At 38.6% G+C, this 23,541-nt stretch overlaps 1 protein-coding gene and 1 long non-coding RNA gene across 4 annotated transcripts; one reads left to right on the plus strand and one right to left on the minus strand.

Annotated features, from left to right (window-relative positions):
• The first annotated feature begins 5,150 nt into the window (after positions 1-5,150).
• LOC114087151 (uncharacterized) lies at positions 5,151-13,905 on the plus strand. The gene is made up of 3 exons (XR_003581750.2): positions 5,151-5,355; positions 6,070-6,127; positions 13,612-13,905. It is a non-coding gene; the product is annotated as an uncharacterized lncRNA (long non-coding RNA).
• Atp23 (ATP23 metallopeptidase and ATP synthase assembly factor homolog) lies at positions 8,181-22,571 on the minus strand. Of its 3 annotated transcripts, XR_011707063.1 has the most exons (7): positions 22,203-22,571; positions 19,216-19,261; positions 18,002-18,083; positions 13,414-13,551; positions 11,634-11,717; positions 11,278-11,416; positions 8,786-8,863 (listed from the first exon to the last, which is right to left on the minus strand). XR_011707063.1 is itself a non-coding variant. In XM_027928570.3 (6 exons), the coding sequence occupies exons 1-6, from the start codon at positions 22,387-22,389 to the stop codon at positions 8,660-8,662; spliced, it is 741 nt and encodes a 246-aa protein (XP_027784371.2). In that variant the 5' UTR covers positions 22,390-22,567; the 3' UTR covers positions 8,181-8,659. The 3 variants fall into 3 exon arrangements, 2 of the variants coding, with proteins under 2 accessions (XP_027784371.2, XP_027784386.1); XM_027928570.3 differs by lacking the exon at positions 11,278-11,416 and having other exon boundaries at positions 8,181-8,863; positions 22,203-22,567; XM_027928585.3 differs by lacking the exons at positions 11,278-11,416; positions 18,002-18,083; positions 19,216-19,261; positions 22,203-22,571 and adding an exon at positions 13,649-13,735 and having other exon boundaries at positions 8,181-8,863.
• Between the last annotated feature and the right edge of the window lie 970 nt (positions 22,572-23,541).

A 23,541-nucleotide genomic window follows, 5' to 3' on the forward strand; every position in this document is an offset into this window, starting at 1 on the left:
GTGTCAAATTTATGTTAACAAAGTAATCCAGCCACTCAGAAATCAAAATCCTGAACTACAAATATTTCACTATATGGATGATGTATTATTAGCACACAAAGATAAAAACACAATGCTAGAATGTTATGCCACACCTACAAACTTATTAAAAAATTATAATCTAGAGATAGCAATAGATAAAGTACAATTAAATTTTCCAATTAATTATTTAGGAGTTCTATTATCCTCAACCATGGTCCGTCCACCAAAAATTCAAATACGAGTAGATCAACTCAAATCACTTAATGACTTTCAAAAGTTATTAGGAGACATAAATTGGATAAGGCCTTATCTAGGTATACCAACAGGAGAGTTGGGACCTTTATTTGATATCCTAAAAGGTCCATCAGATCCAAATTCACCCCGAATGTTAACGCCTGAAACAAGAAAGGCATTAAAAATCATTGAAACATATATGGAAAATATGCATTTGGATAGAATTGATATAAGTTTGCTTTTATTATTTATTGTACTACCAACAAAAAATATTCCTACAGGAGTATTTTGGCAAGAAGGTCCATTATTATGGATACATTTATCTTATTCTCCTAACACTATTCTTACCAGGTATCCTGAGGCTGTAGGACAATTAATACTCAAAGGAATAAAAGCAGCAAAGGGAGTGTTTGGAATTTCTCCCAATAAAATTATTACTCCATATACTATGAATCAAATTGATGAGTTAGCTAATGAGTTAAATACTTGGGCAATAATCATGTGCAAATCTAATGTTTCATTTGATAACCACTTACCATCTAATCCTTTATTGTCTTTTTGGTCATCGTATCCTGTAATTTTTCCAAAAATGACAAGAAAAACACCTATCATGAATGCTCCAAATATATTCACTGATGGATCAAATAATGGCACAGCAGCAATAGTTACACCTGATCAAACTTTTACATTTTTAGTACCCAAACAATCAGCTCAAAAGGTAGAGCTTAATGCAGTATTACAAGCTTTTGTGATGTTTAAAGATTCTGTATTTAATTTATTTTCCGATAGTCAATATATAGTTAATGCTATAGTATCCCTTGAAGATGCTGGTAGGATTTCCCCTTCCTCTACTCTTTTCTCTTTGCTTTCCACTATACAAAGTCTAATCTGGGACAGAAAAGATCCGTTCTTTATAGGACATATCAGGGCACATATAGGATTGCCTGGAGCCCTTAGTTTGGGCAATGATTTAGCCGATAAAACTACACATGACATACATATTTTCTCTACACTAGAAGAAGCTACAAATTTTCATAAAAAGTTCCATGTCAATGCTAATACTTTACAAAAGCATTTTAAAATAACTGAGGAACAAGCTAGACAAATAATAAAACAATGTCAAAATTGTGTGACCTTTTTACCACAAGTTAATCTTGGAGTCAATCCTAGAGGACTGATACCTAACCATATTTGGCAGATGGACATCACACACTTGCCAGAATTTGGAAAATTAAAATATTTGCATGTTACAGTTGATACTTCTTCTGGATTTTTGATGGGCTCCCTTCATGCTGGAGAAAAAACTAAAGATATTATAGCTCATTGCTTACAAAATTTTGCCACTGTGAGCATTCCAAAACAGTTAAAAACAGATAATGCCCCTGGTTATACTTCTACCTCTTTTAAACAATTTTGCTCATCATTTGGCATTACTCATATAACAGGAATCCCATACAATCCACAGGGACAAGGCATAGTTGAAAGAGCTCATCAAACTATTAAAATGTACTTATTAAAGTAAAAAGAGGGAATTGGGATGGGGTATATATTCCCCAAAGATAAACTTAAAATAACCCTTTTTACTCTAAACTTTTTAAATTTGGATTCATCAGGACTTAGTGCTGCAGAAAGGCATATGTGTCCAAAAAATGTACATAAGCCCAAGGTACTTTGGAAGGATATTCTAACAGGACAATGGAAAGGTCCTGACTCAGTGATTGTCTGGAGTCGGGGGTCTGTTTGTGTGTTTCCACAGGGAGAACAGCAGCCGATTTGGATTCCAGAGAAATTAACTAAAGCGATTTCTACAGACCAAAAAGAAGATGATTTGGCTCAAATCCATAATAGCTGATATCCAAAACTCCAGTTTGGCTATCCTTACATCTGCGACAGAACCAGGATGCTTTTTTCAATATCTATTTTATTATTACCCTTTCCCACATCATGAAGTTCTATTTTGTTTTTTGAGCTCATACAGACCTAGGTTAATGTTTTGCTGATCAGTTCTATTTTTTGACTATAGAGTTTTTAAACATTGCAATGGAGACTTCACCTGTAAAAAGTTATAAGGCCTTTACTATTATGTTATGTGTTGTATGTATTATATTATGTGTGCACACTTGTGTTTTATGTTGTATGTTTGTATGTACGTATGTCCATATATCATATATGATGAGCGCTCATGAAAAAATGGATCCAAATATTTTTTTATTCACGTGATTTAAATGGTTTAATTTAAATTGGGTAAACAGCTGTTGAGGATTGTTTTAATATGTGAACAAAAAAGGAGGTTCACAGATCTGTTTGTTTACTTTCGCCTTTCCTTTTCATTATATTTAATAATTCTGTTCAAGATAATGTAAATTGTTAAGAAAATTGTTTTCTTTTAGTGCCTTCTGGAATGTTACATAATTTTTTCTTTAGCCATTATTGCCAGAATTCCTATCTTCATCCCAGTGCCGGTGAGGACAAAGATAAAACCAATCTACAGCTTCTGCAATAGCCATCACTGAACTGCTTGCAGAACTTGCCTGGACTATATATCACTTATATGCATTGTGAACTCACTTGTATGCATTGTGAACTATCTATTGGTGCAGCGACTTGTGGTAGTGTTGGGGTATTTTTGCTGATGGTGTCATCGGTGATACAATTTTTCCAAAAGAAGCCATCAATTGGCTTGGTGTATCTTCCTCCCTTCTGCTTGTCATGGTCGTTCAGCTAAAATTTGGGGGCCAACAGAGGTGAGGCAAAGAACCTCACACACCCCCCACCGCTGGTACAAAGACCTATCCACAGATGTGGCTGTATGCTGGACCGGTAGTCAATGACAGGTAAGATCCAATTGCAATGGTACCAACCTAAGACAGGAGGCTGACGCCTCATCCAATAACGGGTAAGGACCATATGTACTATTGGACAACCTAAGGCAGGCACAGTCCCTAAGCCACATGCTTGTTGTTTAAACAGAGAGGGGGAGATGTTGAGAGCCACAGCCGAAGAGGCCCCAGCAAACTTCCAGCTGCCAGCAAACTTCCAGCTGCCAGCTGATGATTGGCTCACAGCGGGCCCCAGCAAACTTCTAGCTGCCAACTGATTGGCTCCTCTGCGGTGATGCTCATTGGGCTGTTTCCCCGCCCTTTCAGACCACGGAGCTGCTCATTGGGGGACTTTTTTTGGCTCCGCCTACACGACCCAGCCAATGGACCTCAAGAGCAGGAGGAGTGGGGGAGGTTGAGAGGCTTGTGGGAAGCCAGTGGTGGCAGTTGGGTTCTGAGGGTTTTTCCTGAGGAGCTGTGTGGTGTGGTGTGTGTGTTCTAAAAATAAAATTCGTTTCTTTTGACAAGTGGCTCCTGAATTGTGCCCAGCCAGACTGCGGCACTGGAGACCATTTTTCATTCCTCCAATTGGTAATCATGCCAGGTTTGGATGCAGAAAATTATGGAGACGTCATTTCCCACTAATACTTTTGAGGATGAGCTCCCCTCTGAACAACAAAATTAAATAAAGAAAAGAGACCAGAACTTAGGTGTCTGCACCAAGGAACTGTCTCTTTGGCTAGAGAATGTCTCTCCCCTGTTGGAGCCTCTCTCACCCAGCAGTTTCCACCCATCCTTCCATGCATGACTTCTGGATTTAATTGCTATTTTACCAGTGTGGTCACGACCCCTGTGCTTTTTCATGGGCAGCCATGAAAAAACACTCAAGACTTCAGATTATTCACCCTTGTCATGTGACTTGTAACCCTGGTAGTTTTTATTACAAGTCTTTCTTGTAATGAGTTTTGATCTGCCTGCATTGAGGCTATCATTAGTTAATGAACTTTTTTTTTAAGGGGGGGTGGATTCTGCCTCACTTAGAATAAAGGATCAAAGTTGAATCTGATTTATATTTTAGGTGCAATTTGGGGTTTTATTAACATAACAAAGGCTAAACTATAGAATGGTCTTAAAATTTATATTTCCCTTTGATGGCCATGATTCTCTATCAGAGTTTGTATTGAGACCATGATTGACAGCAGAAAAACATTAGTGATAAAGGCTGGAATAAAGAGATAACACTCCCTGGGGACAAAAGGAATGTCCAGAGAGAGACATCTAGTGGTTGTTAAACATTTAACTCCCTTTTCCCCGGAGGAATCTAGGCAAAGGTGAATTGAAAAGGGTGTGGATATAAATCTTCCTATTTCAAGTCAAAGAAGCTAGCAGAGCACACAGGAGTACAGAACAATTTGGGGAGAATCCCTACAGGCTTGTACCGGCTTAATATGTGAACAAAGGGAACCCAAGTATTTCCTTATGAACCACTCCATGTAAAATGTCCCTTTTTGAACAGCTAGAGTCTGATCAGTAAGGGGAGGGGTGTGCTTGGGAGGAGGAAGCACATGAGAGTGCAGTACCGGAGGTGTATGTGTTACTGGAGCATTCACTCAGCAACGCTTGATCGACCAGTCACCATAAGATACTCTGGGGGGGGCTTGGGCTTTGTAATTCACGGGGGAGTTGCCACTTTTCAGAATCTTTCAGTTTTTTCAACCCTTTGTTCCTCTCTCCACACATCTAATAAGTGCCGATGAGTGCCCAGTTATTGTCCGATAGAAAGAAAGAGACAGAAACACGCACCTTAAAAAAGATGTGAGGTATGAAGGAGCTTACCTTGGTGATTGTTGGGTGTGTGGGAGACTCCCCATTGAAGTTAAGTTTCTGTCTAGGGAGAACATCACTCCTCTCAGAAGAGCGCCAAATTCAAAGGTTTTCCCAACCAATCCCTGGAGGGCACAGTGTTCACTTGCTGTTCCTGAGTCACCTGGCCAATCAGCACACGCCAAGTCGCCTATGCAACCCTTCTTAATCCGAAGCTTGCAAGCTCACGCTCTCTGCCCTCTTCCTCTTCTTTCTCTCCTCTCTCTGCTCTCTTCTTTTTCTCTCTGCTCTCCTCCTCTCCTTTTCTTCCCCTTCAGGCAGCCCCCCAATAAAATTTCTTGGTTGAATCTCCCTCTCGGGTGAGTCACTTGCCTTTCAGTGATGACACCAGTCTTGAAAATCAGGACTGGGTTCTTGTTCCCCTGGTGTTGAAGTTAAATACCTGAGATTCACAGAGGTAAGAGCAGAAAGTAAATTTTATGTTCAAAACCGAAAAGAGAGAGCTCTCTCTGAGTCCTCTCCTCCGGAGAAGAGAGGACCCAGAGCTGGTGCCCATAGGTATGGAGGTGTCTAGCCTCTTTATAGATTTTAGGTTTCCTTTCTTCTCATGCCTAGCTGTCCAGGGGGGTAATCGCTTGTGTTGGAAAGTGCAATTCTTTCCCTTTCCTGGAGGTGTTAGCAACCAATTGATGGGAAAGTGCTATCTACCCATTTCCTTCCCTTTGATTATCAGCTACCTGTCCTTTGCCCAGGTCTCACTGCTATGAAAAGGGTGTACAAATATTTCTTCAAGACCCTCCTTTCAATTGTTTCGAGTATACATCCAGAAGTGGAATCGCTGGATCACATATTCATTCTGTTTTTAACTTTTCGAGGACTGCCATAACTCTGCTCTAATCTTTATTATTTCCTTTCTTCTGTCAGTGTTAGGATTAATTGGTTCTTCTTTTTCTAGTTCTCTTTCTAATGTGTTTATACCTCTAAATATCCCCCCTGAGCACTGTTTTTGCTGTGTCCCATAAATACTCCTATATAGTGTCCTCACTTTCATTCACCAAAGGTTTTTCTGATTGCTCTTATGGTTTCTTCTTTGGTTCACTGATTGTTTAGCTTCCACAAATCTAGCTTTCCTTGTTACTGATTTTTAGTTTTATCCCATTGTCACCCACAGGAATTTGGAACGGGTTCGTGTTCCATGGAGTCCAAGAATGAACACCATGAACGCCAAGGTAAGCAAGTAAGCAGGGACTTGACTGATAGGAAGGTGAAAGGAAGACTCAGAACTCCTGAAAGCAGTTGGGAGGAACCAGAGAGCCATTTAAGTCCTGCAGTATTCCTTCTTTCGAACACACATTGGAAAAATTGATAAACTCCTCCTGATTGGTTCTTCACTGTTAACTAGGGATGTGCCCTTTGTTAATCGGTTCTTGATATTTCAGTTGTCCTGGGGTCGGGGGCATGCTGGATTACACAGTCCCTCTCCTCCAGATGGAAATTTACACCCTTAGAGAAACAGGAACGGTGTTATTATACGCTGGGGGCATGTTAACACAGCTGCTCTGTGCTTGTCCTCTTGTCCATCTTTACTGTCTCTTCGCTACTCTTGACTGCCTATCCTTTTCTACCTCACCACTATGGTCAGAGAACATCCATTATAGACTTATATTATTAAATATATTGAAACTTACCATGTGGTCCAACCTGGAAAATGCCCCATGTGCACTTGAGAAAAATATGTATATTTTTGCTTTGGGGTTGAGCATGCTGGGTGGGGCGGGGGCCAGCACACAAGTTAGATCTGATGAATTTGTTGTGTTGCTCAAGTCCTCTACTTCCTTACTTATTTTCTGTCTGGCTGTTCATTATTGAACTTTCCAACTATTCTCATTGAATTATTTACTCTCAATTCTGTCAATTTTTGCTGCACATATTTTGATAGCCTGTCATTAGGTGCATAAACATTAATAATCATTTTATCTCTTGTATTGAAACTTTCACTAATTTACAATATCCCTCTTGGTCTTTTTTAAATTTACTTTTATTTTTGGCACTGGGAATTAAACACAGTACTTCTTTTTATTTTGAGACAGAGTCTCACTAGTTACCAACACTGGCCTGAAACTTGTGATCCTCCTATCTCAGCTTCCCAAATCACTGAGATTACAGGTCACATCTAGCTTTTTGTTTTTTAAGTCTGCTTTATCTGATATTGCTATAGCCACCCCTGCTCTCTTATGTTTACTACTTTGATGGAATATCCTTTTTCATCCTTTCATTTTCAACCAACATGTGTCCTTGGATCTAAAATGAGTCCCTTATAGACAGCATATAGTTGGATCATTTTTTTTCCCTTCTACAATGGAAGAGTTTAATCCATTTACATTAAAAGTAGCTGATAAGGAGAGGCTTCTCTCACTTTCCTCTTTGTTTTCTATATGCTGCATCACATTTTTATGTCTCAATTCCTACATTACTTCTTTTGTGTTTGATTTTTTAAGTGAAATATTTGAACTCCCTTTACATTTCCTTTTTTGTATATATTTAGCTATTTTTGTGGTTACCATGGAGATTACATTAGCATCCTAAAATTATAACACTCTGATTTGAATTTACACTACATTCACTTCAGTAACAACAACAACAAAAAAAAAAAAAAACACTGCTCCTTTTGTTAGAGTAGGTACATAGAAAGACATGAGTAGGAGGATGAAGGACTCACTCCCTCTTGAGTGACAAACTATCACTCCTTCTTGGGTGACAGAAAACTCCACCCATAGCTACCTCCTTCAGATACTACCTTCTTCAAACTAAAGAAACCCCATGTTTCAGCTTAAGGAACCTTCCATCTTTGGAGCACGCTCAGAACACTGATGCACTGTTAAAATTTGTATCTAAACAGATTTTAAATTCTAAAACAAAAAAAAATAGAACCCTGCTTATTTCACTCTCTTCAAGCCACATCTACACATAAGCATCACCATCTTTTCAGTCTGCACATAATCTAAGTGAAATCTAAGTGATATTTGCCAGGAGCAGGTGAAATATGCATGTGATGCCTTTGGTAAGGGTTTTAGATAAGCTGACAGTGTCTTCTGAATCCAAAATTCAGACACAGGGCCTGACAAGATTTGAAAAGGATCATATGAAAACTAGACTGCATTATAAATTTAATGCATTACCTTACTGAAAAATATTTAATCAAGACTGTCCTCCGAAAATTAAGCCACATGGTAACTCACATACATACTGAAACAGTGGAGAGAAAATGGCGTGACCATTGAATGAGTTATTCTCAACTTTAATTCTTTACATGTTTTAATTATGACAACATTTTTTAAAATGTCCTACAATGAGATCAGTTCATTTTTCTTTACATTTAATGTAAATATCAACTTTGATCCCCTATCAACATCAGACAAGGGCATACTTCATAGGTTTCATAATCAGATTTTAAAATAATCTCATGTAATAAAAATAAATCAAAATAATAAATAAAATATTAAAAAATACAAATATACAGTAGAAAATACAAAATGTAATTTATTCATCCTAATTAGCAAATGATTAGCTCCAAAGACATAATTTTAACCTTGTGGCTTAAAACAATTTCATTTTTTGCCTGTTACTCTTTCTGATCATATATTAAAGTATCTTCTGCATTTTATCTGTATTTAATTGATCATTTTTTTTGTACATTTGTTTTCTTGAGAACCATATTTTTTTCTTCATGCTGATTGAAGCTCTGTAATATAAAATGTCATTCATATATTTGAGTAATATCGATCCCGGTTTTGAAAGTCTCTATGAGCATATCTTGCATATTTCTCATTATGTGGGATCCTTCCAAAAGGTTCATGGTCATTGAAGCAAGATTCAAAAACTTCATCAACAGCCTTCTCAGCTACTTCTTTGCTGATATTCCTAACAGCCAGGATAGAAAGAATTGCTCTGTCTCGCACACAAGTCTAAGGAAAAAGAAAAGTATGTGGCCTTCATTTTATGTGAAATTTAATCATGAAATATCAACTTATATAATGTCTGAACCACAATTAAAATTAATTTACTCACATATTACTTTATTAATTTGTCATTCAAAAGAAGAAAACACAGAAATGTAATTCAAATTATGGAAAATGTTTAGCCCGACTTAAAATCTTCTAGGCATAAGACAGACCTTGATGTTCTCATGTTTTCCAATAATATAAGCAGATGTCATTCTCTGAAGTTTTAGGCAACGTGTGCTAAATGGTAATTCCCAATTTTCAAAATCACACACATAAAAAAAAATGTCTACAAGCAAGGTCCTAATTGATTTCCATAAAATTTAATTACATTTAAAATATACTTCACATCTTCACCTCTCTTCCTTCTCAGTTGACCAATGCTAGCTAACTTTTCCTTCAAGAAGGGCACTCTCTTCCCTGGCTGCAATAGAAAATCACACACATATACATCCAAACTTGGAAAGTGCCTTAATTTTTAGACAGAAACAAAAATTAAACAAAACATTTTTTCCCTGACTGTTCTTTGCATAAGTATTAAAGTTCTAGTCCCAAGAAAATAATTTACCTAATGTTACACAGTAAGTGACTGGAATTTTTCAACCTTCTAACTTAAATATTTTAAGAAATATAAGAGCCTGCTGTTCCAGTTCTTGGAGAGCTTTTAATTCACCTTTTTCTACTCCAGTCCAAAACTAAAAGAATAGCTTTGGATCATTTCCTAAAAAAATAATCAAAACATGATTTGATGGCTGTGCATCATGACAATCACCAATTTTCTCTGTGTTTTCCCAGTTCTAATTTAACTTGGTCTACATGCTTAAACTGGAATTAGCACTGGAATATAAACCAGTGCTTCTCAACCCAAGTTACACCAAACACTGATTTGTTTGTTTGTTTTTGTTATTGATGATGTTTTGGTGTTACTGGGGATTGAACTGAGAGACACTTTACTAGTGAACTACATCCCCAGCCCTTTTTATTTTTTATACTGAGACAGTGTCTCACTAAGTTGCCCAGGCTGGCTTCAAACTTGGAATCCTTTTGCCTCAACCTCTCAAGTAGTTAGGATTACAGGCCTGTGCCACTGCATCCAGCAAACGCTGATTTTAAAAATAAGTTAGCATAAAAGAACAAGAAAACAAACGAACCATATGAAGCCACAACAGCAATTGCCAGAGAGAGGAAATTTCTCTTTCTAGAGGAAAAAAAAAAGAACTAAAAATCTGACTCCTTCCAGGCATGGTGGTGCACGCCTGTAATCCCAGCGGCTTGGGAGGCTGAGGGAGGAGGATTCAGGAGTAGAATGCCAGCCTGAGCAATGGCAAGGTGCTAAGCAACTCAGTGAGACCCTGTCTCTAAATAAAATACAAATACGGCAAGGATGCAGCTCAGTTATCAAGTGCCCCTGAGTTCAATCCCCAGAACCAAAAGAAAAAAAAAAAATCTGTCTCCTGAAGCCAAATGGTTGGAAGACACAAATGTAAACCACAATTTAGCTTTACTTCTTTCTACATGTAATAAATTTCTATCAAAATAAAAGTATAACTGTGCAATCTTACAGTCAGTTACAGGACCTACTGTTTCCATTTCTTGGGTTCAGAAGCAGAGATTCCATTCTCCCTCAACCAGGGTCTACTACTTCCACTTGTCTCCCAACCTGTTGCTAGTTTTACTTATTTTCTGTTTATTTTCTTTTATTCAATGGTAAAAAGTGGGAGAGACTTCTCTTTCAAAGACCGTGGACCCAGAGCTCATGCTTTAATCACATTATCTTCTTATTAGTTCTAGGATATGCTAATGTACACCCTGCTTCCATCCTCTCCACTGACAGTGACACAGAGAATTTGCCAGGGAAGTGGGTAAGAGACATGTGGTGCATGACCAGTTAGTAGGTACACTGGGTTGACTTGGCACTGACTGGAAGCCTAATGGTCCAATCAATCCATTCAGAATAACTGCTCTCTCCAAGCATCAGGCTTGTCTTCCAGCTCACTGAGTTCACAATTTCTATTAATAATTCGCCATGACTTTCCACCCCTCCACCCCAGAGTTGAGTTGCTCTTTCCTCTGGAAACCAAAGGCCTCTCTGTCATTTCAAGCCTATCCTCCTTATATCTGGTTGAAACTGCTATCCTGATGAGTCTAACTTCACAAATCAGCCCAACAAGCTCTTCTCACAGAAAACCTCTAACCAGTCTTTCTCCCCAGCATGGACACAGCCTTGAGAGCTGTGGGCAGAACTTCTCACCTCCATTATCAATCCTTGAGCTCTATACTGCCTCGTCACACGATTTTAAAAATAGACTTTCCCTAGATCCCCTATCATGACATTTCTCCAGGGCCTTGACTTAACTATCAGGGGCACTGATCCTTACCCATGCAGTCTGTTCTGAAAGGAATTACAATTTGTCTCCAGAATACTGTGTTAGCTTCCAAATGTAAGTGCAGGACTTTAGAATGAAAGACAGGCTGTGGTTTCCTTCTATTCTTCATCTACCCCCATCCAAAAGTATCCTAGAGGCAAAAGCAAAGCCCTTTTCACTACCAATATCTCCTAGACACATAGTTTGTCTGTAATTGTAAAGCAGAAGTAAATTCCATCTACTCAGTTAAATGGGCTTTTCAATAAGGAGTTCTTTCAAATTTCAAATACTAAATGTACTTCATTTTTTCATTCATTATTTCCAATCCTAATACTCTTGAGGGTAGGTGATTTCATGTTAGTTTTTACCTGATGGTGTTGTTTTAATCCAAACCGTAACCTGAATATTTCATTTACAAGTGAACAGTCCCCACTAAGGTTAGCAGCTCGAACCTATCACAAAGAAAAAAGGCAAACAAAAAGAAAATAAATGCTCATGCCCTGTGTTTTTATGATAGCAAACAATTTTTTAAAACTGAGAAAGAATATAAAATTAGCATGTTTTTCTAGGAATAGAGTTAAATCTTTCTTTTAAAGAATTTTCTTTATTAACAACAAAAGCACACATTTGTGTCCTATAGTAGACAACACCAAATACACTGAGGTTGGAGAAAAGTTCATTCGCTTACCAAAGGGAATTTTCTAAATTTTACCCCATAGCCTTAAGACAAAACTAATTTTTTTAAACCAAAAGTCAAAGAGTTGGACCTCAAAGTTAAAGTCCATATCTCTACAAGATATAAGCACTTCTAGAAACTACCAAAAGGACTTCAAGAGAGTATTTTGATCTACGAACCAAATTGCAAAGTGAGCTCAAAACTGGACACACTGGTATCTAAGACACTTTGGGCATAGGACTCCTCCCAGCCCCAGTCCACATGGGGGAAAACTCTCTTAGACTTTCCCTAGATCCCCTATCATGACATTTCTCCAGGGCCTTGACTTAACTATGAAAGATTAATACAAAGAATTTAAAACATTCTTTATACAAAGAACCAAGAACATTCAAAAGCAGTCATGCTATGAAAATGACAGACTGCAGTTAGAACATATTTTCTAATTTGCTACATTTCAATAGATTTTTTTTTTAAAGTCTTGGAACTACCCACATAGATTCCACACCCTCTGGCAACATTTTTGCTAATTCATTGCAAAAAGAATGGCTTCATTCCCCAAGGAGCTTAACACACTTAACTAGCTAATAGGCATTAAATGCCCAAGATAGAGAGCTATTTAAAAACTCAGGTTTCAATCTACTCTCCAAATAATATGAATTATATATAATTAGATGCAGTGGAGTCACTTATTAATTTCATGGGAAAGAAAAATAATCTAAGTTGTAAAGTGTAAACTTGAGATTTATATGAGTTTTTTTTTTAATTTTTCATTGCAATGCTCTCTTCAGTTAATAAAATAGCAGTATGGAATACACATCTCTCTAGGAACATATGTGTGTATACATGTGAAAGGAATCCAAAGTGCTTATGAATAAATATATTTTATGTTAGACTAAATGTTTTATTCTAGGTCAAGCAAGGACTTTACCTATGGAAGACAACACGGCAAACTAATTAAGAACCCTGGTTGAAACCCTGCCTCTGCCACTTCCTAACCACGAATCTAAACAAATGCTTCATTTCCACTTATGTAAAGCAAGGATAATAAGAATATCTTCCTTGATAGGTTGTTGCAAAGATTAAATAAGAATCCATTCAAACAGACTAGTGTTTGGCATGTAGCCCTCAGTAAATGTTAAATATTATATTTTTTTAATGTTATATAACTTATTCCATAGGAAAAAATGGTTTATTGTTATAATTAAAGTCAGTCATCATTATTATTGGGCCTTAAAAGTTATATTTAATACCACTTTAAAATATACTTAAAATTTCTCTAGTTGTACCTCAAAAATTATAGTTATTAGTTAAATATAGATTATATGTATATTCTATATATAAATATAGAAATTCAAGACTAAAGTAGAACTGTGACAATAAGAAAAGCAGTAAGTTTAAGCAAATTATACTGAATAAAATGTAAAGCACAGAGTATTCTGGGGAAAAAATGTGTCTTCTTCAGTGAAACTCACCTCTGAGCAGGCCAAATGCCTGACATTAGTGAACCAGTGGACATGAGCACGACAATGATCAAATGCGTGAATGAGCTCGTGGGTGACCACTCTGCTCATGTGGGCCTGGTTACGGATGTTATTCTGGCACAAAACAATCTAGAAGACACCAAAATAAAAGAAGTTCACGTATTTCTAAAATCTGCTTTCGTTCCACAGATTCTACCTTACCTCCCACATGATCCTGTGAACTCACCTGCTTGGAATGCCTCTGGCTACTCTTCTTCACCAACCCCACACCTGCTCCTTGTCAAGTCCCAGTCCTCAACGTGCATGCTCTATTAGCCTTCCCTATAACTATTTTCTCCCTTCTCCTTTCTCAGGATCACAATGGCACTTGGGTCAAGGACATTTATTCCCGTAAGAGTCCTCACTGAGCTATCTTGTATTTCATAGCTCTGTGGTTACGACTGGACTTTGGAATGAAAGAGACAGATTCAAATTCCAACTCCAGTCCTTGCTAACTTGGTAAACTGGGGCAAATTTACTCAACTATAAAAAGAAGGTCATTTACAGTACCTGCCTCATTGAATTGTGAGAATTAAACAAGAATATATCTAAAATAGTTTTAGCACATTTCTGAACAATAAATGAACACCGTTGTCCTCATTCTATTAGAATAAGAAAAAAATGCCAGGAAAAATTCCCAAAAAGATCTTCACAAATAGCACGCTGAGCAGGACTCTGTAAGAATAAGACACAAGAGAGCCAATAATGACACACCATTTATTGTGCACTTCCTAAATACTAGACACTAGTATATGTACCAGAAATTTTATATATTCATTTAAAATTTATTTATTCAATTTATTTATTAAGACCTAATAGTAGGGGCTGGGGATGTGGCTCAAGCAGTAGCGCGCTCGCCTGACATGCGTGCGGCCTGGGTTCGATCCTCAGCACCACATACAAACAGATGTTGTGTCTGCCAAAAACTAAAAAATAAATATTAAAATTCTCTCTCTCTCACTCTCTCTTTAAAAAAAAATAAATCTTAAAAAAAAAAAAGACCTAATAGTAGATTCGCAGTCTACTAATACACAGAAATTAATAAATACTTACCAAAATGTTTAAAAACATGAATGACAATTTGTCATCAAGAAAAACTCAGGTTGTTCTGAGAACATACAGTAAGAAAGAACATACGGTGATCTAGTCTGTTTAAAGGCACAGAATACTTGAAAACTGAAAGCAGGGCAAAGAGCTGAAGCCCAGAGTCTGGCATGGCAGGCCTGAGATGAGGCTGGTGAGGAAGGCAGAGATCAAAAGACTTCCCTGTCTTATCTTGAGAACAATAGGAAGCCACTGAGGGGGAGAGCTGACATAGACCACTGCTTTTGTTTTATGTTGTTTTTATCCTTTTTACTATACTTGGATGAAGCAGCAGAAGATGACAAAACTGGATGCAGAGAAATTACTTCTAGGCTAATGAAATATTCTAGGCAAGAGTCAGAGAATGGGGTACTTGAGTTAGAATGGTAAGACTAAAAGAGGAATTTAGGAGGCAAACTGGACAAAATTTGGTGATGGGTAGAAGATGAGGAAGGAATAAAAAGTATCCATATATTTCTGGCTTAAGTAATAAGATGGATGGTAGAACCATTCACTGAAATATGAAAAGCTAAAAGACCAAACAAATGAAATATGCAAAATTTTAAAAATTAGGTTGGTTGGTGACAAAGAATGCAAAAATCATGAATTTGGACTTGGACATGTCAGGTCTAATTTGCCTTTAAGACATCCAAGGAGAGGTGTTCAATGGGCACTTAGATACATGAATGTGGAGTTCAAAAGAGATTTTAACCTAGAAAAATTAATGAGATACCGTTGGCAGAATACAGAGTAAGAAAAAGTAAGTACACAAAGGATAAAAGGACTTCAATAGTTAATGACTAGAAGAAGAGTTTCGTATCAAAGGAGTAACCAAAGAGTATTATGTATATGAAACCCTGAGAAGAAAGTATTTGACATGACCAGCTAAAGTCCAGTGTATATATATTCCAAGACCCATAAATTCTGCTCTAAGGCTTGTATCTTGGAGAAACTCTTGCAGATGTGCATTAGGACAGAAGGTAAAAATGTTCATAGCAGCATCATTCATAACAACAAAACTGGAAACAATATTAGGAGAAACTGTAACACACAGTGGAATACTATATAAAAGTGACTTAAAACTAACGTTGAAACACTAAATGCTCACTATGGGCCACGCACCATGATAAGCAACTTTACTAGAGATATTTAATTCTCAAAATCATTCTATAAGATAGATATAATAATTACCCATATTTTACAGATAATAAAATAAACCAGAGAGGTTTATTTAGCGTGGAAGAATCTCACAATGTTAAACTAAAGGATTGATTTACAAAAGACAATCTACTGTAAGATTTCATAAAGCTGGGTATGGTGGCACATATCTTAAATCCCAGCAACTCGGAAGGCTGAGGCAAGAGGACCACAAGTTCCTTACCCTGAGTTTTGGAAATCACTATTTTTCTGAGTGTTTTACCATGTACATATACCGTCTCAGCAACTTACCCAAAATCTGTTTCAAAAATCAAAGTGCCAGGGGTGTAGCCTTGGTAGTAAGAACACCCCTGGTTTCAAACACCAATACTGGGGGGAAAAAAAAAACTACAAAGTATTACATAGAACTCAAAGCATTCTAGATACAAAGCACAAAAGCAGCATCTAGAACAGTACATTTCTAATCTGTATATGTACATGGTAAAACACTCAGAAAAGTAATGATTTCCAAAACTCAGGGTAAGGAATAAAGGGATGTGGTTAAAGATGAGCACACAGGCTTCTAAAATCCTGGTGATGTCCCGCTTCTCAAATCTGGGTTGCAGTTGTACAGCTGTTTCTTTTATTAATGAAAGTGGACATACAGGTTTTTTACTCTTCTGTATGAATGAAAAACTTAATTTAAAAAACAAAAAGGGAAGCCGGGTGTGGCAGCCTGTGCCTATAATCCCCAGTGGCTGGGGAGGCTGAGGCAGGAGGGTCGCAAGTTCAAAGCCATCCTCAGCAATTTAGTGAGGTCCTAAGCAACTTAGTGAGACCTGCCTCAAAATTTAAAAATAAAAAGGGCTGGGGATGTTGCTCAGTGGTTAAGTACCCCTGGGTTCAACCCCTGGTACAAAAAAAAAAAAAAAAGTTAATGTGAAAGTTCAAAAGGTCCACACTATTTAACCCCCAGAGTGAAGCAACAGATGAACTCACCAAGAGCCATTTTGAAACGTGTCAGTATTGTGAATACCAAATTACAAATGAGAAAACTGAGAATAAGAAAAAACTTGCCCAAGAACAATAAAAATAACTTGCCAAAACCCAAAATTCTCACCCTTGAACTATTCTGCCTTTTCCCACGATTACTATACAACAATTACAAATAACCAAAATACATATGAAATTCACCAGCAAAACAGTTAAGTGTAGTTAAATGAGGATTACAGATACAATTGGAAATAGTTACTTTTATAACACCTTTACCTACAATCATCACATGACATAACCCATTTACCACCTTCAAGACTCTGTCAAAACTCTTCAAGGACTTAAAACTAACAATGAAACATTAAATACTCACTATGGGCCAGGCACCATGAAAAGCAACTTTAAGAAAACTTACTTCGGATCAGAAACTTCCATAGGTAGTTATCACTTCTCACCATGTTAAGGTGTAACCCTTTTACTTAGCTCACCATTCTTTCCAATTCTATTTCCCCTTTCTCCCCACGCCCACGTTCCTGCCTTCCACCTAAACTAGTCCACATGCCATTGCCCAACATGCCTGCTGATTTCACAGCACACCACTTATGCTCAGGCTACTACGACTCTGAGTCTTTGCCCCTGAAGAAGCTTTATATCCTGTAGCAATCCCTTGGTATTTTTCAGCCAATCACATCACTTTCCATTGTGGTACCAAGTGCTGCAGCCTGGATCTGAAATGTCCCTCAAGGGCCCACGTGTTGAAGATTTGGTTCTAACCTGATGTACTATTGGGAGGTGGTGGAACCTTTAGGATATGGGGCATGGGGGAAAGAAGTTAAGTCTTTGTGACTGTGCACCTGAACAGGATATTGGGATCCTGACCCTTCACTGTCTCTCTTTCTTACTTCCACTCCACCATGAGTTGAGCATTTTCCTGTCATGCACTCTTGCCATGATGTACTGCCTTGCCTTGCCATAAATCCAAAGGTATGGGGAGCCAAGCAAGTATGGACTAAAACTTCTGAAACTGTGAACCAAATAACCCTTTCCTTCTTATAAGATGATCGTCTCAGGTATTTATCATAGTGATGGAAAGCTGACTAACACAGCAGGCCTACCTGAAATAGTTGAATCTGCCTAAAATTTTATAATCATCTCTTTGTGTCTTATCTCTTCTGAGAGAATATAAGCTCCTTAAGAGGAAGGACCATGACTTAAACTTTTTTTAAAAACCTACACAAAATCTATGAAACAGAATATCCAGAATGTAGAAAGTGCTCAGAAAAATATCATAAAAAAGGATTAAAGGAGAGAAAACAAAGACACCAACCTGAGATGTTGAAGCATCAAAACCTCCACTAACATTTCCATTACAATCTTCACAAGAAAAGTGTCTTTCTTTGTTTACAGCACTAAAAGGCAAGAACAGATAAAAGAGAAGTTTATATGTGGGAAATAGCCCTGGACCAGAAGTTTGGAGAAACCTCCAAAATACAGGAAATCCCCTCTGCTACCAACAGATGTGAAACCTTGGGAAAGCAATTTAATACCTACAGAACTCAATTTTCTCACCTGTAAAATAGGGAGATTATCTCTGCCAAACTGATCCTCATTCAAATTCTATGTGATTCCATAAAGCATTTGGTTGACTGAATTGGATAGTGTGATACGTGATGTATTTCCTATTTTAATATAAAATATTATAATATAAAATAAAGAAAGTAAACCTTTTCACTTTAAAAAAAAAAAAAAAAGACTATTGGAAATATGCTGAAGTTCCTGCCTTTGGTTGGAATGTTAAGTGGAAGTCAGAAGTTACTTCTTCTAATCCCCTCAAAGTTAAACCTACAAAAGACTCCTACATAACACTCTGAACACTCTGTCCTCCATTAAGGACAATGCCTAGGCTGGTGGAATGAAAAGGCCAGAAAGATTACTAACAAGAAAGATTTGGCTGGGTGTGGTGGCACACTCCTGTAATCCCAGCAGCTTGGGAAGCTGAGATAGGAGGATCACAAGTTCAAACCAGCCTCAGCAACTCAGCAAGATTCTGTCTCTAAATAACAAATATTTAAAAAGGGTTGGGGATGTGGCTCATAATTGAACATCTCTGGGTTCAATCCTTAGTACCAAAGAAAGAATGAAAGATTTGAACATTGTATTTACTAAATCTCCAAGGTGAATAATAGAGCCAGAGACTGAGTTAGGTTAAAAAAACAGCTGAAGAGCCAGGCTTGCTTTGAGAGAATACGGCAATCACTATCCATGAAAAAGTGATCTGACTTCATGATCTGAAGTCAGAAATCTGAAGTAGCTCAAAGCTTTTCAGGTTTTTTTATTTTGGCAGTCAGAATATAGAATAGCACTTTTAAAAGATTTAATTACCCAGGCACAGTGGTACATGTCTATAATCCCAGCTACTTGGGAAGCTGAGGCAAGAGGATCATGAGTTTGAGGACAACCTGGATGACAACTTGGACAACACAGTAAAACCTAGTCTCAAAATTTTTAAAAATTTTTTTAAAGTAAACAAGAATTACTTACCAACCAGAGCGCTTCATGGCATCAAGTAGAAGTTTGACATATGGATCTAAAAAGATATTGGTTCAATTAAGTATGCTAATTGGAAAAGTAGCACCAATTAAATTATCCAAATAGAAATAGATTATCAAAAAGTAATTCACAGGGCTGGGGCTGGGGCTCAGTGGTAGAGCAGCTGCCTCGCATGTGTGAAGCACTGGGTTCGATTCTCAGCACCACATAAAAATAAATAAATAAAATAAAGGTCTGACAACGATTAAAAAATATTTTTTAAAAAAAAGTAATTCACAAATCACAAGGAAATCATACCATCTGAAAATTGGCAAAAAAATGAGCATAGGAATGTGAACTTAAATTAACTTCAAAGCAAACTTTTAATTAAATAAAACACTAATACAAACATGAAGGTGGTACCACCAAGCATCTTAAACAGTGTCAAAAGTCATTTGTAGGCCAGGCATGGTGGCGCACACATGTAATCCCAGCAGCTCGGGAGGTGGAGGCAGGAGGATCGCGGGTTCAAAGCTAGCCTCAGTAATTTAGTGAGGCACTAAGCAACTCAGTGAAACCCTGTCTCTAATAAAATACAAACTAGGGCTAGGGATATGGCTCAGTGGTCGAATGCCCCTGAGTTAATCCCTGGTACCAAAAAAAAAAAAAAAGTCATTTTCCATTAAATGATCAAACATTTAGAATTACAGTGTATACCAAAAGAATGGAGGAATCTTAAGCCACATTCATAGAAAGAATCAATTGCATAATTTCCAGATATGAAGAATGACATAGCTACACTATTTCTGTGCTGACCAGACAGCACTGGTAACACAGGTCCCATTCCAAGTTCCACACTCCAAATGGGACTCACCAGTTGAAGCTCTCCCATGGGGGAAAGCAACTAAAATAGTGGGGGGCTGTGCTTGCCAAGAATCACTAAAGGATTTGAGGGTTTGGAAAGAGAAAAAAAGAGTTAATTAGGACCACAAGAGGTTCAAGTATTGAAAGGGTGTCATGTGGAGATGATTCAGTCAATATGCTTCAAAAAGTGGCATGAGGACCAAAGTCACATGTGACAGATTTCAACTCATGAGAAAGGATTTTTCCAACAATTAAAGTTGGAAACAACAGACAAATAGCCTGAGAGTGCCCCCCAAAACAGGTAACCTGTTCCAGGAGAGATATATAGATATCTGGACAGTGATGGCACAGAGGTTTTCCTATATGGGGGTGGGAATCCTAAATGATTCCTGAGGGCCTGTCCACTTTTAAGACTTGAGCCTGTGACTACTCCTGGAAAATACAATGAACCCAGATGCCTCTAATATACACTTTGCAAGCACGTATCTTGTCTGAGTATAAATGTACAGGAAGACTGGGGGGGGGGGAGGCGGAGTAAAAATGTTTAATGCAAAAATAGGTGAGTAAAAGTAGCAAGGTATAGCTTACTGCTTTACTAACTTGGTTCTTCTCAGTGTTAACAGAAATATTACTACTAATAATAAGTATTACTAAATAAGTATATACCAGATGCCAGGCATCATATTTAAGTGATTATTCAAGCAACTAAGGGCTTTCTCTTTGGAAGGCTGAGGTGCACGGAATCATGGTCAGCACCCCAACTTCCTCACATCCTATCCCAAATTGTCCTCCACTATTTGGCTCTTCTGCTGTAAGAAAGCTACCCTTTATTCAGCTCCTGATATGCTGGCACTTTACCTTCTTCAAATCTATTCCTCACAACCCTAAAAGAGGTGTGATTATCTGTTCATCCCTTTTGTTTTTTTTATTTTGTTTTGTTTTGTTACGGATAAGACAGGTTAAGTCACTCTTCCATACAAACTAAAAAGAAAGACCAGAATTTGAACTCATATTTAACTTTACTGCCCAGGTTCTTTCCACTATATTCCACTTGTAAATGCCTTAAAGGTAGGGAACTTACTCGTCTTTGTATTTCTTCCCACACATCCTAGGAAGCATTCAGTTCACATTTATAAAGTAAATATAATGTCATTATCATTCCCTTCCTTTCATCCTCCCATCTCCTTTGATTCACTATATGCAAGTAATCCAAAGGCTGGAAAATCTTTGGGAAGTCTACTTTTGACTGGCCAGCTGTTTAACAGTAACCTTGCTATAGGACAAGTATGTTTAAAACTTTACTAAACCTATCTTAAGTAGACTTAGGAAGTCTATTTCAATGCAAAGGAGTTAAGAAATCTTCTCTAGTGCAATATCTCTGGGACTGAGAGACATGCCTCAGTGGGTCTCCCTATTTAATCCACAGCAGTAGTTCTTAATCTTTTTGAATCCATGAGCCTCTTTGAGAATGTAATGAAACTATGAACTTTCTCCCCAAAAAACTTCATGTAGGTGTATATACACACAATTTTTCAAGGTTTCTATGCGTGGTAGCCCACCAATGCATGAAGTTAAGAAACCCTCACAATGAAGAGCAGGTTTGCAAAACTAGTTTTGCACTGCCAACAATAATCTGTATACAGGGTAAAAATGGGAGTTCATAACCCACTTGAATCAAATGTATGAAATATGATATGTCAAGAACTTTGTAATGTTTTGAACAACCAATAATAAAAAAAAAATTTTTTTAAAAGAATGCCTTAATTAACGGGGCTCTTTTAAACCCCACCTCACCCTGACCATAAAGTCTCCCTGTTACTTCATAACTTATATAAGAAATCACTGAACTTGACCAAAAAGGGCAAACTCCTAGCCCAACTTTTTGTTCATCCCACAAGCAACAGTAGTGCTAAACGAGGCCTCAGCACCTCCTCTGATGTGGAAATTAAGGTCTGGGCCCCCGTCTCCGCCCTCAAGATGCTAGATCTTCCTAAACTCTGCGCAGAGGTGCCTGAAACCGGGAGCGACTGAGGCTGAACCAAAGCTCCCCGGCTGAGAAGGGTCCAGGCCCCTCCTCGCCCACCGGTGTCAGACACCACCCCGCAGACCCCCAGCCTCCAGGTTACTGCTCCTACTTGTTTCCACCGTCTTCAGGAGCATTTGCTGGCACTTCTGGTTATGGGTGATGAAGCTGGAAAAGAACCCTTGTTGGGGATTCCCCTGGGCCAGCCGTTCCGGGAAGACTTGGCACGAGACTTGGGGCTGCTGCAGCTGCTCCCCTGCTACGGGGCCAGTTTGGCGCTGGTCCGGAGCTCCCGCCATGCCGCTGCAGACTTTACAGCAGCTTCCTCCAGATCCAACTCCGGTGTGATACAGGAAAAGGTAACCTCGCTGCAACCAACCCCACGGTCCGGGCCCCTCCTCCCCAGAGCCAACCAGCAGCTAAGCAGGACGGTGGACGTTGGGGGGCAGGGTTGCTGAGCCCGGATAGGGACGCCGAGCGGGGCGTGGCTACAGCCTCTGGGCGGGGCGAGAGGCCCTACGCACGGCCAGGGGTTCGTGCAGGTGGGCGGAGCTGGGACTGACGGCTGCCCTCCCAGGCAGCACTCGGGATACTCACGATTCGCAGTTGCCCCGCGGTGTAGGTGGCTGGTCCCCAAAAGCACCTTTATGAAGTTTTCTGTTGCCTCCTTCCTCTCTTCCTGGCCAACACTGGTCACTAAGTCCCTTTCTGCCGCTGAAGGCCTCTACGAATCCTCCCACTCCCTACCTTGCCCAAGGAAAGGCCAGTTGCTATCTCTTGTCCACGTTTTCTGACTCCTGCGGTCCCTCTGATCCACTCTACAAACTATGCCCAGACCATATTGAAAACAGTGCCTTTCAGGAGCGTTTGAAAATCTTGATTTTCAAACATTTGATTCCAAAGAATGATTTGTCACATCAAAGGCCTCAAGATATGGAACCCAACTCCTTTTTTTCTGGCTCATCTGGACCCATTCGTCTACCCTACTCTCTCGCCACCCCAAATAACTCTGCGATAACAAAACGCTGTTTACTTCTACCTCCAAGCCCGAACTCATCTTGTTACTCCTATTTTTAAGCCCTTTTTTTTTTAAGTCCCCATGATTTAAAGCCCAGGTCAAAACATGTCTTAGACATTAATCTAAGTTAATGTCTCCAGAACTCCCAAAGTACAAAGTACTTCATACTGTTACTGCTTTCATCACAACAAGCCAGGTTTTATCTAATTTGTGTGTTTTTCTTTTCCCGTTAAATTATTCAGCTCAGCTCACACATTTATTCAACGCCACTACAATGGTCCTGGCAGAATGGAGAGCCTGAGGAAACAACCTGGGTGTAGGAGCACACTTCTGTAATCCTAGGTATTCTGGAGACAGAGGCAGGAGGACTGCAAATAGAGGCCAGCCGGGGCAACTCTATGAGGCCCTGTGTCAAAATAAAAGGATGGGGATG

Source organism: Marmota flaviventris, chromosome 3 (assembly GCF_047511675.1).
Source record: "Marmota flaviventris isolate mMarFla1 chromosome 3, mMarFla1.hap1, whole genome shotgun sequence".
Lineage (NCBI taxonomy): Eukaryota > Metazoa > Chordata > Mammalia > Rodentia > Sciuridae > Marmota > Marmota flaviventris.